Source organism: Oncorhynchus mykiss, chromosome 9 (genome assembly GCF_013265735.2).
Source record: "Oncorhynchus mykiss isolate Arlee chromosome 9, USDA_OmykA_1.1, whole genome shotgun sequence".
NCBI lineage: Eukaryota > Metazoa > Chordata > Actinopteri > Salmoniformes > Salmonidae > Oncorhynchus > Oncorhynchus mykiss.
The window spans coordinates 9,036,115-9,050,259 of NC_048573.1; the positions used below are offsets into that span (position 1 = coordinate 9,036,115).

The 14,145-nt window shown below is 43.0% G+C and overlaps 1 protein-coding gene across 3 annotated transcripts in view; it reads right to left on the minus strand.

Moving 5' to 3' along the window:
* phka1a (phosphorylase kinase, alpha 1a (muscle)) overlaps positions 1 to 14,145 on the minus strand; it is a 53,651-nt gene that overhangs the window by 12,402 nt on the left and 27,104 nt on the right. For all 3 annotated transcript variants that reach the window (XM_036987261.1, XM_036987258.1, XM_036987260.1), the window contains exons 10-19: positions 13,050 to 13,172; positions 12,754 to 12,849; positions 12,462 to 12,569; positions 10,999 to 11,077; positions 8,582 to 8,716; positions 6,442 to 6,551; positions 4,260 to 4,404; positions 4,076 to 4,154; positions 3,652 to 3,815; positions 397 to 464 (exon numbers count right to left, since the gene is read on the minus strand). In XM_036987261.1, the coding sequence (XP_036843156.1) occupies positions 397 to 464; positions 3,652 to 3,815; positions 4,076 to 4,154; positions 4,260 to 4,404; positions 6,442 to 6,551; positions 8,582 to 8,716; positions 10,999 to 11,077; positions 12,462 to 12,569; positions 12,754 to 12,849; positions 13,050 to 13,172 (1,107 nt within the window). The remainder of the gene's footprint in view (positions 1 to 396; positions 465 to 3,651; positions 3,816 to 4,075; positions 4,155 to 4,259; positions 4,405 to 6,441; positions 6,552 to 8,581; positions 8,717 to 10,998; positions 11,078 to 12,461; positions 12,570 to 12,753; positions 12,850 to 13,049; positions 13,173 to 14,145) is intronic.

The window sequence follows — 14,145 nt, forward strand, 5'->3', positions numbered from 1 at the left end:
CATGGGACAAGTGTATTGGTTACACTTACACCAATAAGTGTTGGTATATATATATATATATATATATATATATATATATATATATATATATATATATATATATATATATATATATATATATATATATATATATATATATATATATATATATATATATATAACCATGGGGTCATATATGGGGTCAGTTTCTCAGATCTAGATGAATCCTCGTCCTGGGCAAAAAAAAAGAAGCTCATTGGAGAATCTCCATTTAAATTGGTTTATAGTCCAGGATTAGGCTTAATCTGTGTCTGGGAAACCTGGCCTTATATACACACACACACACACACATAAACATACACACATATATATAGATGGTATATAAAAATGGTGTATTTACTAATAAATAACCCTGACCTTTGACCCTCTGCTGGGGTTCGCTGTGGTCAACAACTGGTCCAGGTACTGGGCTAGATCATCAGCGTCTAGAGAGGGAGGGGGAGAAAGGAGGAGGGGAGAGATGAAGGGGAGTAGAAGGAGAGAGAAGAGAGATACACACACAGAGCTAAGGGCTTTGCAAGTTTGAATTTGTATAAAGTTAGTGTGGGAGAGGTGGAAAAATTATTGTTATCGATCAATAATGACAAAACTCCTGCATTGACAGCAGATGGAAAGCTACTGCGGATGGTAGTGAACTCTATAGCCACTGATCTGTCATATTTTTTTATCTGTGGCTAGAGGAAAGGCTTTGTCCTCAGGCCTGGAGGGAATTAATTCCGCTATCCAAGAGTGGTAAAGTGGCCTTAACTGGTTCTAACAGCAGACCTATAAGCTTGCTGCCAGCTCTTAGCAAAATTGTGTTTGACCAAATACAATGCTATTTCACTGTAAACAAATTAACAACAGACTTTCAGCATGCTTATAGAGAAAGGCACTCAAAATGTACTGCACTGACACAAATTATAATAAGAAGATTGTGGGAGCTGTACGGTTAGATTTCAGTGCAGCCTTTGATATTACTGACCATAACCGGTTGTTGAAAACCTCTGCAACCTCTGCAATATCATGGATTCAGAGCGATCTATCTAATAGAACTCAAAGGGTTTTCTATAATGGAAGCTTCTCTAATGTCAAATATGTAAAGTGTGGTGTACCGCAAGGCAACTCCCTAGGCCCCCTACTCTTCTCTATTTTTACCAATGACCTGCCACTGGCATTAAACAAAGCATGTGTGTCCATGTATGCTGATGATTCAACCATATACACATCAGAAACCACAGGTAATGAAGTCACTGAAACTTTAACAAAGAGTTGCAGTCTGTTTTGGAATAAACTGGTCCTGAACATCTCTAAAACTAAGAGCATTGTATTTGGTACAAATAATTTCTTAAGTTCCAGACGTCAGCTGAATCTGGTAATGAATGGTGTGGCTGTTGAACAAGTTGAGGAGACTAAATTACTTGCCGTTACCTTAGATTGTAAACTGTCATGGTCAAAACATATCAAGTTGAAGTCTGAAGTTTACATACACCTTAGTAAAAATTCCCCGTCTTAGGTCAGTTAGTATCTCCACTTTATTTTAAGAATGTAAAATGTCAGAATAATAGTAGAGAGAATTATTTATTTCAGTTTTTATTTCTTTCATCACATTCCCAGTGGATCAGAAGTTTACATACACTCATTTAGTATTTGGTAATCAAACTTGAACTTCTTTACTGATGTCTTGAAATGTTGCTTCAATTTGTCCTCAACATTTTTCCTCCCTCATGACGCCATCTATTTTGTAAAGTGCACCAGTCCCTCCTGCAGCAAAGCACCCCCACAACATGATGCTGTCACCCCCGTGCTTCACGGTTGGGATGGTGTTCTTCAGCTTGCAAGCCTCCCCTTTTTCCTCCAAACATTACGATGGTCATTATGGTCAAACAGTTATATTTTTGTTTCATCAGACCAGAGGACATTTCTTGAAAAAGTGCAGTTGCAAACCGTTTTTTTTATGGCGGATTTGGAGCAGTGGTTTCTTCCTTGCTGAGCGGCCTTTCAGGTTATGTCGATATAGGACTCGTTTGACTGTGGACATAGATACTTTTGTACCCGTTTCCTCCAGCATCTTCACAAGGTCCTTTGCTGTTGTTCTGGGATTGATTTGCACTTTTTGAACCAAAGTACGTTCATCTCGAGCAGACAGAACGCGTCTCCTTCCTGAGCGGTATGACGGCTGCGTGGTCCCATGGTGTTTATACTTGCGTACTATTGTTTGTACAAATGAACGTGGTACCTTCAGGCATTTGGAAATTCCTCCCAAGGATGAACCAGACTTGTGGAGGTCTACAATTTTTTTTCTGAGGTCTTGGCTGATTTCTTTTGATTTTCCCATGATGTCAAGCAAAGAGGCAGTGAGTTTTGAAGGTAGGCCTTCAAATACATCCACAGGTACACCTCCAATTGACTCAAATTATGTCAATTAGCCTATCAGAAGCTTCTAAAGCCATGACATCATTTTCTGGAATTTTTCAAGCTGTTTAAAGCCACAGTGAACTTAGTGTATGTAAACTTCTGACCCACTGGAATTGTGATACAGTGAATTATAAGTGAAATAATCTGTCTGTAAACAATTGTTGGAAAAATTACCTGTGTCATGTACAAAGTAGATGTCCTAACCGACTTGCCAAAACTATAGTTTTTTTTAACAAGAAATTTGTGGAGTGGTTGAAAAACAAGTTTTAATGACTCCAACCTAAGTCTATGTAAACTTCTGACTTCAACTGTAGATTCAATGGTCGTAAAGACGGGGAGAGGTCTGGCCGTATTAAAGAGATGCTCCGCTTTTTTGACACCACACTCCAAAATGCAAATCCTGCAGGACCTAGTTTTGTCTAATCTTGATTATTGTCCAGCCGTGTGGTCAAGTCCTGCAGGCTCTAGTTTAGTCTTATCTTGATTATTGTCTAGCCGTGTGGTCAAGTCCTGCAGGCTCTAGTTTTGTCTAATCTTGATTATTGTCCAGCCGTGTGGTCCAGTGCTGCAAGGAAAGACCTAGTTAAGCTGCAGCCGGCCCAGAACAGAGTGGCACATCTTGCTCTTCATTGTAATCAGAGGGCTGATATAAATACTATGCATTCCAGTCTCTTTTGGCTAAGAGGTGAGGAGAGACTGACTGCATCACTTCTTTTTATAAGGAACATTTACGTGTTGAAAATCCTAAATTGTTTGCATAGTCAACTTACACACACACACACACTTACCCCACCAGACAACCCACCAGGGGTCTTTTCACAGTCCACAAATCCAGAACAAATTCTAGGAAGCAGTATTATATAGAGCCTTTATTGTATGGAACTTCCTTCCATCTCATATTGGTGAAATAAACAGCAAACCTGGTCTCAAAAAACAAATGAAGCAACACCTCCAGGCACAACGCCTCTCCCCTATTTGACCTAGATAGTTTGTGTGAATGTATTGATATGTAGGCTACTTGTGCCTTTTTTAATGTATGTAGTTCTGCCTTTGATCTATTCTTGTCTATTGATGTTCTGTATTATGTTTTGTGTCATGTTTTGTGTTGGACCCCAGGAAGAGTAGTTGCTGCTTTTGCAACAGCTAATGGGGATCCTAATAAAATACCAAAATACCTCTATCCCTCCCCATCCTCCTTCCCCCTCCCTTTCTTACCACCATGGAAGGTCAAGCCATGCTCAGCAAAGCATCCATAGTCATCATCATCATCTTCATCTTGTTGCTGGCCCATGCCGCCCGCATGCTTACTGGCATCCAGGAAGCTGAGTTTGGCAAAACAGGAAGTGGTCAGGAACTCAGAGAGCTTCCCCGTCTGGATCCTGGAGGGAGAAAAATGAATGGATCGATGTCTGAGTGAGGGAAGGTACTAAGTGAGTAAATGTGTGTGTGTGTGTGTGTGTGTGTGTGTGTGTGTGTGTGTGTGTATGACCAAGTGATTTCAGAAAAAATGTATGAATGGTTAAATGCATGAATGATCAAAAGATTGAACGATTAAACAAAAACGAAAAAAAAATTGTTATTGTTCCTTCCATTTCTTCAAACAAACCGACAGATGAATGAATGAATAAGGAGCCCTCACCTTGCTCCTCCATAGTATCCATCCTGTAGCTTCTTCAGAGTGGCCAGAACCGCAGGGTCCAAGTCAGAGTGGTCTTCAGCTGAAACATACAGGGACAATGAGCTCACACACACACACACACACACACACACACACACACACACACACACACACACACACACACACACCCTGCTGTGTGACTCACTGAGCATGGTCTGAGAGATAGGAAAGGTGACAGTGGGTCTTCCAGTCATCCTCCATCGAGAGGAGAGGTAGGACAGGTCTGTACGGAGCATATCAACAATCATCTGGTTGTCCAACGCCAAGTAGAACTGCTGGTGATCTATGAACTGGAGGGAGGGAGGGAGGGGAGGGGAGGGGAGGGGAGGGAAGGAGGGGGGGAAGGAGGGAGGGAGGGAGGGGTAGGGAGGGAGGGAGGGAGGGGTAGGGAGGGAGGGAGGGAGGGAGGGAGGGAGGGAGGGAGGGAGGGAGGGAGGGAGGGAGGGAGGGAGGGAGGGAGGGGAGGAGGGGAGGGGAGGGAAGGAGGGAGGGAGGGGTAGGGAGGGAGGGGTAGGGAGAGGGAGAGAGGGAGAGAGGGAGAGAGGGAGGGAGGGAGGGAGGGAGGGAGGGAGGGAGGAGGGAGGGAGGGAGGGAGGGAGGGAGGGAGGGAGGGAGGGAGGGAGGGAGGGAGGGAGGGAGGGGAGGGGAGGGGAGGGGAGGGGAGGGGAGGGGAGGGAGTAAGGGAGGGAGTAAGGGAGGGAGTAAGGGAGGGAGGGAGTAAAAAAGACTAGTAATTATCCCTCTCTTCCCGGGACATTCAGTAGCTACTGTCTAAAGTGATGTCCAAATAAAGGAGCATTTGAATGATGAAATGATCCTAGAAAGTCATGTAAGGACACTCATCAGTCCCCAGTTCAAAAGTTATGTTAAAAGTTGTGTGTGCATCGGTCGACAGGACCACTAATGTAACCATGCATCGGTCAGAAAATCGATTCAAAACATTACGAATCGCCGGTTCACTAAAATGTTTTGCTTAAATTACTTTCTACCTTCCGAAAATACCCCTCATCTTGTAATAACTGTGTCCTCTACTTCAGTGTCGAACTACGAATGTAATTGGGTTGACAGTCATTGATCTACAAATCATTTTTCTTGCCTAACAACCCCAGGTAATATCAGTAGCCGAGTCAAACTGTGCTATGTGTACAGCTTCTCTCGCTGACCTACGAGAGGTAGGCCTATTCCTGATCTGGCACATCTGTGCGTCACCTTCAGCATTCAAATGTTTTTAAAATGCCTTGCGAAATATTAGGCTTAATAGGTTGAATGACAACCAATGTAATTTGTTAGGTTAATATTATCAAATGTGCTGTTGAAAATGGTGTTTTACCAGAATAAAAGTAGCCTAAGCTACATCCGGAAAATACTACACTCATTTGGCTATAGGTAGGCTACATGCTATAGCTAGGCGACATGTTATACAATAGCTAGGCGACATGCTATGCTATAGCTAGGCGACATGCTATGCTATAGCTAGGCGACATGCTATACTATAGCTAGGCGACATGCTATAAAATAGCTAGGCTACATTTGGCTATAGCTAGGCTACATTTGGCTATAGCTAGGCTACATTTGGCTATAGCTAGGCTACATTTGGCTATAGCTAGACTACATTTGGCTATAGCTAGACTACATGTCATAGGTAGGAAGACTACATATTATAGGTAGGAAGATCACATGCTATAGGTAGACACACTACATGGTATAGGTAGGTAGACACACTACATGCTATAGGTAGGTAGACACACTACATGGTATAGGTAGGTAGACACACTACATGCTATAGGTAGGTAGACACACTACATGCTATAGGTAGGTAGACACACTACATGCTATAGGTAGGTAGACAGACTACATGCTATAGGTAGGTAGACAGACTACATGCTATAGGTAGGTAGACAGACTACATGCTATAGGTAGGTAGACTACATGCTATAGGTGATCAGGTCTTACAATAGAGTTTATATTCATTGTTCTGGTCCACCATGAGCAATAGTTTTGGTAGCTTCAGCTTTTACACACCTTTATTTTCATGACATTTTGGGGAGGTTAGGGATAGTCTTTTGGGGGTTAGGGTTAAAGTTAGGATTAAGGAGTAGAGTTAGGTTCAGTGTTAGGGAAAAAATCATTCTTAAATGGTCAAACATTTTTTTCCCTTAACTTAACCTTAAAATAGCATTTGAACAAATTCAGGACATGAAAAACAACCTGACTTGTCAAAAAAGTTGTTGTTTTCCTACCTTGTCAGGACATTTAGATGAAATGTTAGGACAATGGGGTCCTGAAAAGGTAAGAAGTACACACACACAAAATGGTACTGTATCTACCTGTGGTGTGAAGGCAAAGATGGTGTTGCGGATTACATAGAATTTAGAAGTTCCTAGACATCCAATCCTCCTGTAGGGTCTACCAGTCAGCCCCAGTCTCTGGTTACGTCCTGGGGAAGAGGAAGAGTACAGATCGATGAGAGTAAGACCTTTAGACAGATCAACATTCACAAGGCCGCAGGGCCAGGCGGATTACCAGGACGTGTACTCCGAGTATGCGCTGACCAACTAGCAAGTGTCTTCACTGACATTTTCAACCTCTTCCTGTCTGTGTCTGTAATACAAACATGCTTCAAGCAGACCACCATAGTCCCTGTGCCCAAGAACACTAAGGTAACCTGCATGAATGACTACCGACCAGTAGCACTCACATTCGTAGCCATGAAGTGCTTTGAAAGGCTGGTCATGGCTCACATCAACACCATTATCCCAGACACCCTGGACCCACTCCAATTAACATACCGCACCAACAGATCCACAAATGATGCAATCTCTATTGCACTCCACACTGCCCTTTCCCACCTGGACAAAAGGAACACCTATGTGAGAATTCTGTTCATTGACTACAGCTCAGCGTTCAACACCAAAGTGCCCTCAAAGCTCATCAATAAGCTAAGGACCCTGGGACTAAACACCTCCCTCTGCAACTGGATCCTGGACTTCCTGACGGGCCGCCCTCAGGTGGTAAGGCTAGGTAACAACACATCGCCACGCTGATCCTCAACACGGGGGCCCCTCAGGGCTGCGTGCTCAGTCCCCTCCTTTACTCCCTGTCAACTCATTACTTCACGGCCAGGCATGACTCCAACACCATCATTAAGTTAGCAGATAACACAACAGTGAAAAGGTAAGAAGTACACACACACAAAATGGTACTGTATCTACCTGTGGTGTGAAGGCAAAGATGGTGTTGCGGATGACATAGAATTTAGAAGTTCCTAGACATCCAATCCTCCTGTAGGGTCTACCAGTCAGCCCCAGTCTCTGGTTACCGACAACGATGAGACAGCCTATAGGGAAGAGGTCAGAGACCTGGCCGTGTGGTGCCAGGACAACAACCTCTTCCTCAACGTGATCAAGACAAAGGAGATGACCATGGACTACATGAAAAGGAGGACTGATCACGTTCCCATTCTCATTGACGGGGCTTTAGTGGAGCAGGTTGAGAGCTTCAAGTTCCTTGGTATCCACATCACCAACAAACTAACATGCTCCAAGCACACCAAGACAGTCGTGAAGAAGGCACAATAAAACCTATTCCCCCTCAGGAGACTAAAGAGATTTGGCATGGGTCCTCAGATCCTCAAAAGGTTCTACAGCTGCACGGCACTACAGAGGGTAGTGAGTACGGCCCAGTACATCACTGGGGCCAAGCTTCCTGCCATCCAGGACCTGTTTACCAGGCGGTGTCAGAGGAAGGCCTTAAAAATGGTCAAAGACTCCAGCCACCCTAGTCATAGACTGTTCTCTCTGCTACCGCACGGCAAGCGGTACTGGAGCACCAAGTCTAGGTCCAAGAGGCTTCTAAACCACTTCTACCCCCAAGCCATAAGACTCCTGAACATCTAGTCAAATGGCTACCCAGACTATCTGCATTGCCGACCCCCCCCCTCCCCCCCTTTAACACTGCTGCTAGTCTGTTATTATCTATGCATAGTCACTTTAATAACTGTACCTACATGTACGCATTACCTCGACTAACCTGTACACATGGACTCTGTACCGGTACCCCTACATAGCCTCGCTATTGTTATTTTACTGCTGCTCTTAAATTGTTTGTTACTTGTAAGTAACATTTCACTGTAAGGTGAAACCTGTTGTATTCGGCGCATGTGACAAAAACAATTTGATTTGATATTCAGCATGCTTTTTAGTCTAGGATTAGGGTCCGGGAAACTGGCCGTCACCGCCCGGTGTAGAAGTGGCTTCCAATAGCTCACCAGTTTTTTCTTTTTTGTAATGGTATTTTCTTGCCGTCAAAAACTTTTTTGTATGGTAGTGAAAGATTTATTACCGAGTTATACGTAAATGTGGCTGAGGACTCTAGCAGGTTGGACGTGGATGGGGTGTGTAAGCTACTGTCTCCACCTCTATCCCATTCTTCCCTAACTTTCTCCCTTCCTTCCCTCTCTCTGTTTACCGAGTCGTGCGTAAATGTGGCTGAGGACTCTAGCAGGTTGGACGTGGATGGGGTGTATGTCGGCTATTGTCTCCACCTCTATCCCATTCTTCATCAACAACTCCTGGATCTCCTCGTTCTCTGCCAGGATAGACACTACAGGAAAAAACATAGGAGTTATGACTGCCTTATTTCACTATTAAAATAGCTAGAAATATGTCATTTTCTCTGTAAAATGTTCTTGACTGTTGGGTTCTTCCGTAAACAAGTATGTTATGAGATGATTTCAACAATCATGCAACAAACTTAAAAAATGATTAATAAATCAATATAAACAGTAACACTCAAAAGCTGACATCTACTCATTCAAGATTTGTATTTATTTTTACTATTTTCTACATTGTAGAATAAGAGTGAAGACATCAAAACTATGAAATAATACATATGGAATCAGGCAGTAAGCAAAAAAAGTGTTAAACAAAGTAGCTACCCTTTGCCTTGACAACTTTGTACACTCTTTGCATTCTCTCAACCAGCTTCACCTGGAATGTTTTTCCAACAGTCCACATGTGCTGCTTTTCCTTCACTCTGCAGTCCAACTCATCCCAAACCATCTCAATTGGGTTGAGGTCGGGTGATTGTGGAGGCCAAGTCATCTGATGCAGCACTCCATCACTCTCCTTCTTGGTCAAATATACTTTTCACGGACTGGAGGTGTTGGGTCATTGTCCTGTTGAAAAACAAATGATAGTCCCACTAAGCGCAAACCTGATGGGATGGCGTATCGCTACAGAATGCTGTGGTAGCCATACTGGTTAAGTGTGCTTTGAATTCTAAATAAATCACTGACAGAGTCCCCAGCAAAGCACCCCCACACCTCCTCCATGCTTCACAGTGGGAACCACAAATGAAGATCATCTGTTGACCTACTCTGCGTCTGACAAAGACAAGGCGGTTGGAACCAAAAATCTCAAATTTGGACTCATCAGACCAAAGGACAGATTTCCACCGGTCTAATGTCCATTGCTCGTGTTTCTTGGCCCAAGCAAGTCTCTCCTTCTTAATAGTGTCCTTTAGTAGTGGTTACTTTGCAGCAATTAGACCATGAAGGCCTGATTCTCCTCTGAACAGTTGATGTTGAGATGTGCCTGCGACTTGAACTCTGTGAAGCATTAATTTTGGATGCAATCTGAGGTGCAGTTAACTCTAATGAAGTTATCTTCTGCAGCAGAGGTAACTCTGGGTCTTCCTTTCCTGTGGCGGTCCTCATGAGAGCCAGTTTCATCATAGCGCTTGATGGTTTTTGCGACTGCACTTGAAGAAACTTCCAAAGTCCTTGAAATGTTCCCTATTGACTGGCCTTCACATCTTGAGGTAATGATGGACTGTCATTTCTCTTTGCTTATTTGAGCTGTTCCTTCCATAATATGGACTTGGTCTTTTACCAAATAGGGCTATCTTTGTATACCACCCCTACCTTGTCACAACACAACTGATTGGCTCAAACGCATTAAGAAGGAAAGAAATTCCACAAATTAACTTTTAAGAAGGCACACCTGTTAATTGAAATGCATTCCAGGTGACGACCTCATGAAGCTGGTTGAGAGAATGCCAAGAGTGTGCAAAATATATTTTGATTTGTTTAACACTTTTTGGTTTTCTACATGATTCCATGTGTTATTTCATAGTTGATGTCTTCACTATTATTCTACAATGTAGAAAATAGTCAAAATAAAGAAAAACCCTTGAATGAGTAGGTGTCCAAACTGTATATATATATTCAATAGCAACATTCAGTATACAGTATTTATTAAGGCTGGTTTACAGTTGGTCTATCGACATGTCTGTAGACAGTTGCCATAGCGACATCATAAACATTATATTCTTGTCAGACATCAGCAGCCCGGTGTTCCCCCGAATAGCATACTTGCTCTATTTTAACGCCTATAAACCAATCAGTTAAAAAAATTAGGTAAAATGTCAACTACAAGCAACTTTCTAAACAATATTTTGGTTCATTTTTTAGCTAGCTAGCTGGCTAACCAGTATAACAGCTAATTTTATTTTCATTATCGCAGAAAAATTAACCCACATCAGGTAAAGATGGCGAGCTTCCAGAAAATACCTTACGGTTGTGAATGTGACAAAAATAAAAGTAGGTCATTCTATAAGAGAATTGTAGAACTCCTGCACCACTTTGTCACAGATGGATTTGGTCTTGTTGCTGTAGTAACTAGTAACCATGACAAGGAAACCGCCAGTCGCAGTGACGATCAACACTCCACACGAGTATAAATGACCTGTTGTTTTGATCAGATTGTAATTGTCTACAGACATGTTGTTAGACCAAGTATAAACTGGCCATTAAATATGGTCCTTTAGCAGACTCTTTTATCAAACACAGACATATTATTCAGTGTGTAGCCTTCAGGTCTCACCCTGCACCACCACGTCTGGCTTGGGGATGGTGGAGAAACGTCGGTTGAGAGGATCTATCTCTCCAGGGGCAAGGAAACCCTGTAGAACACAGAGAAGCCAAAGCTTTACCATACAATACCGGAGAGAGGACTTTATCACCCAATGGCAGTTAGTCACCAGCTATTTTAGCATTTGTAGTAGAGTGTACACTAGCTAGTGTAGCGTTTGTAGTAGAGTGTACACTAGCTAGTGTAGTGTGTGTAGTATAGTATACACTAGCTAGTGTAGCGTTTGTAGTATAGTGTACACTAGCTAGTGTAGTGTGTGTAGTATAGTATACACTAGCTAGTGTAGCGTTTGTAGTATAGTGTACACTAGCTAGTGTAGCGTTTGTAGTAAAGTGTACACTAGCTAGTGTAGCGTGTGTAGTATAGTGTACACTAGCTAGTGTAGTGTGTGTAGTATAGTATACACTAGCTAGTGTAGCGTTTGTAGTATAGTATACACTAGCTAGTGTAGCGTTTGTAGTATAGTGTACACTAGCTAGTGTAGCGTTTGCAGTATAGTGTACACTAGCTAGTGTAGCTAGTGTAGCGTGTGTAGTAGTGTACACTAGCTAGTGTAGCGTGTGTAGTAGTGTACACTAGCTAGTGTAGCGTGTGTAGTAGTGTACACTAGCTAGTGTAGCGTGTGTAGTAGTGTACACTAGCTAGTGTAGTGTGTGTAGTATAGTATACACTAGCTAGTGTAGTGTGTGTAGTAGAGTATACACTAGCTAGTGTAGTGTGTGTAGTATAGTATACACTAGCTAGTGTAGTGTGTGTAGTATAGTATACACTAGCTAGTGTAGTGTGTGTAGTATAGTATACACTAGCTAGTGTAGTGTGTGTAGTATAGTATACACTAGCTAGTGTAGTGTGTGTAGTAGAGTGTACACTAGCTAGTGTAGTGTGTGTAGTATAGTATACACTAGCTAGTGTAGCGTTTGTAGTATAGTATACACTAGCTAGTGTAGCGTTTGTAGTATAGTGTACACTAGCTAGTGTAGCGTTTGCAGTATAGTGTACACTAGCTAGTGTAGCGTGTGTAGTATAGTGTACACTAGCTAGTGTAGCGTTTGCAGTAGTGTACACTAGCTAGTGTAGCGTTTGTAGTATAGTGTACACTAGCTAGTGTAGCGTTTGCAGTATAGTGTACACTAGCTAGTGTAGCGTGTGTAGTATAGTGTACACTAGCTAGTGTAGTGTGTAGCATACACTAGCTAGTGTAGTGTGTGTAGTGTAGTATACACTAGCTAATGTAGTGTGTGTAGCATACACTAGCTAGTGTAGTGTGTGTAGTGTACACTAGCTAGTGTAGTGTGTGTAGTGTAGTATATACTAGCTAGTGTAGTGTGTGTAGTGTAGTATAGTATACACTAGCTAGTGTAGTGTGTGTAGTGTAGTATAGTGTACACTAGCTAGTGTAGTGAGTGACGTCTCACCTCTGCCAGTAGACTTCCCAGGACGTAAAGGGACTGGCCCCACTTTAGAGGGAGCTTCCCCAGAGGGACCCTCTCCACAGAGTGGGGGTTTACATACTCCTCATCCACCTGTAATAAACCAAATGTGTTCACATGTGTGATTAGGCTTGCTAAACTCCCAGGTGTTTTCAGGATTATGGAGTTCCTTCCTGCTTATTCCCTTCCCATTCCGGGAATCTACCAACCAGGACTTCTGGGAAATGTTGTGAAGGTTCCATTAAGCCACCACTACACCCTGACCTTCCAGTCTTACCCTATCGGGTGGAACGCTGTAGAGCTCTGGAAGTAGACAGATCCCGTCTTTCTGTTTGATCAGAATCCCCTCCAGAGCATCCTTGTACTCTTGGACCTGAGCGGTTTACAAACAGAGACATGACAGGTCAAGGCAATGCTATGAAGGCATCGTTCTGACCTTGAGCAAGGAAACAAACACACATAAACATTTCCATTTCACACGTACAGGTTACCCCACTTGTACAGACAGTGAAACAGGACTATATAAGCACCCCAGAATTATTAGTAGTATTATTTAACCTGCTATATAGCCACCTGTTCTGGGCTGTTGGTGAAGACGCCATCCAGTATGAGGTAGGTCCAGAACAGGGGCCATTCACACTCTATGTTCTCAAAGAGCTTCAGCTCAGCAGACTCATAGTATAGACGATTAGGGTCCTGGGACGGGAGGGAGGGAACAGAACCACAGAATTATGGAGAGAGAACAATAGCAGATAGACGGATGAAAAGGAGGGAGGGAACAGAGCCACAGAATTATGGAGAGAACAATAGGAGATGGATGGATGAAGAGGAGGGAGGGAACAGAACCACAGATTATGGAGAGAGAACAATAGGAGATGGATGGATGAAGAGGAGCGAGGGAACAGAACCACAGAATTATGGAGAGAGAACAATAGGAGATGGATGGATGAAGAGGAGGGAGGGAACAGAGCCACAGAATTATGGAGAGAGAACAATAGGAGATGGATGAAAAGGAGGGAGGGAACAGAGCCACAGAATTATGGAGAGAGAACAATAGGAGATGGATGAAAAGGAGGGAGGGAACAGAGCCACAGAATTATGGAGAGAACAATAGGAGATGGATGAAAAGGAGGGAGGGAACAGAACCACAGAATTATGGAGAGAGAACAATAGGAGATGGATGAAAAGGAGGGAGGGAACAGAGCCACAGAATTATGGAGAGAGAACAATAGGAGATGGATGAAAAGGAGGGAGGGAACAGAGCCACAGAATTATGGAGAGAACAATAGGAGATGGATGAAAAGGAGGGAGGGAACAGAACCACAGATTATGGAAAGAACAATAGGAGATGGATGAAAAGGAGGGAGGGAACAGAACCACAGATTATGGAAAGAACAATAGGAGATGGACGGATGAAAAGGAGGGAGGGAACAGAACCACAGATTATGGAAAGAACAATAGGAGATGGATGAAAAGGAGGGAGGGAACAGAACCACAGATTATGGAGAGAACAATAGGAGATGGCTGAAAAGGAGGGAGGGAACTGAACCACAGATTATGGAGAGAACAATAGGAGATGGATGGATGAAGAGGAGGGAGGGAACAGAACCACAGATTATGGAGAGAACAATAGGAGATGGCTGAAAAGGAGGGAGGGAACTGAACCACA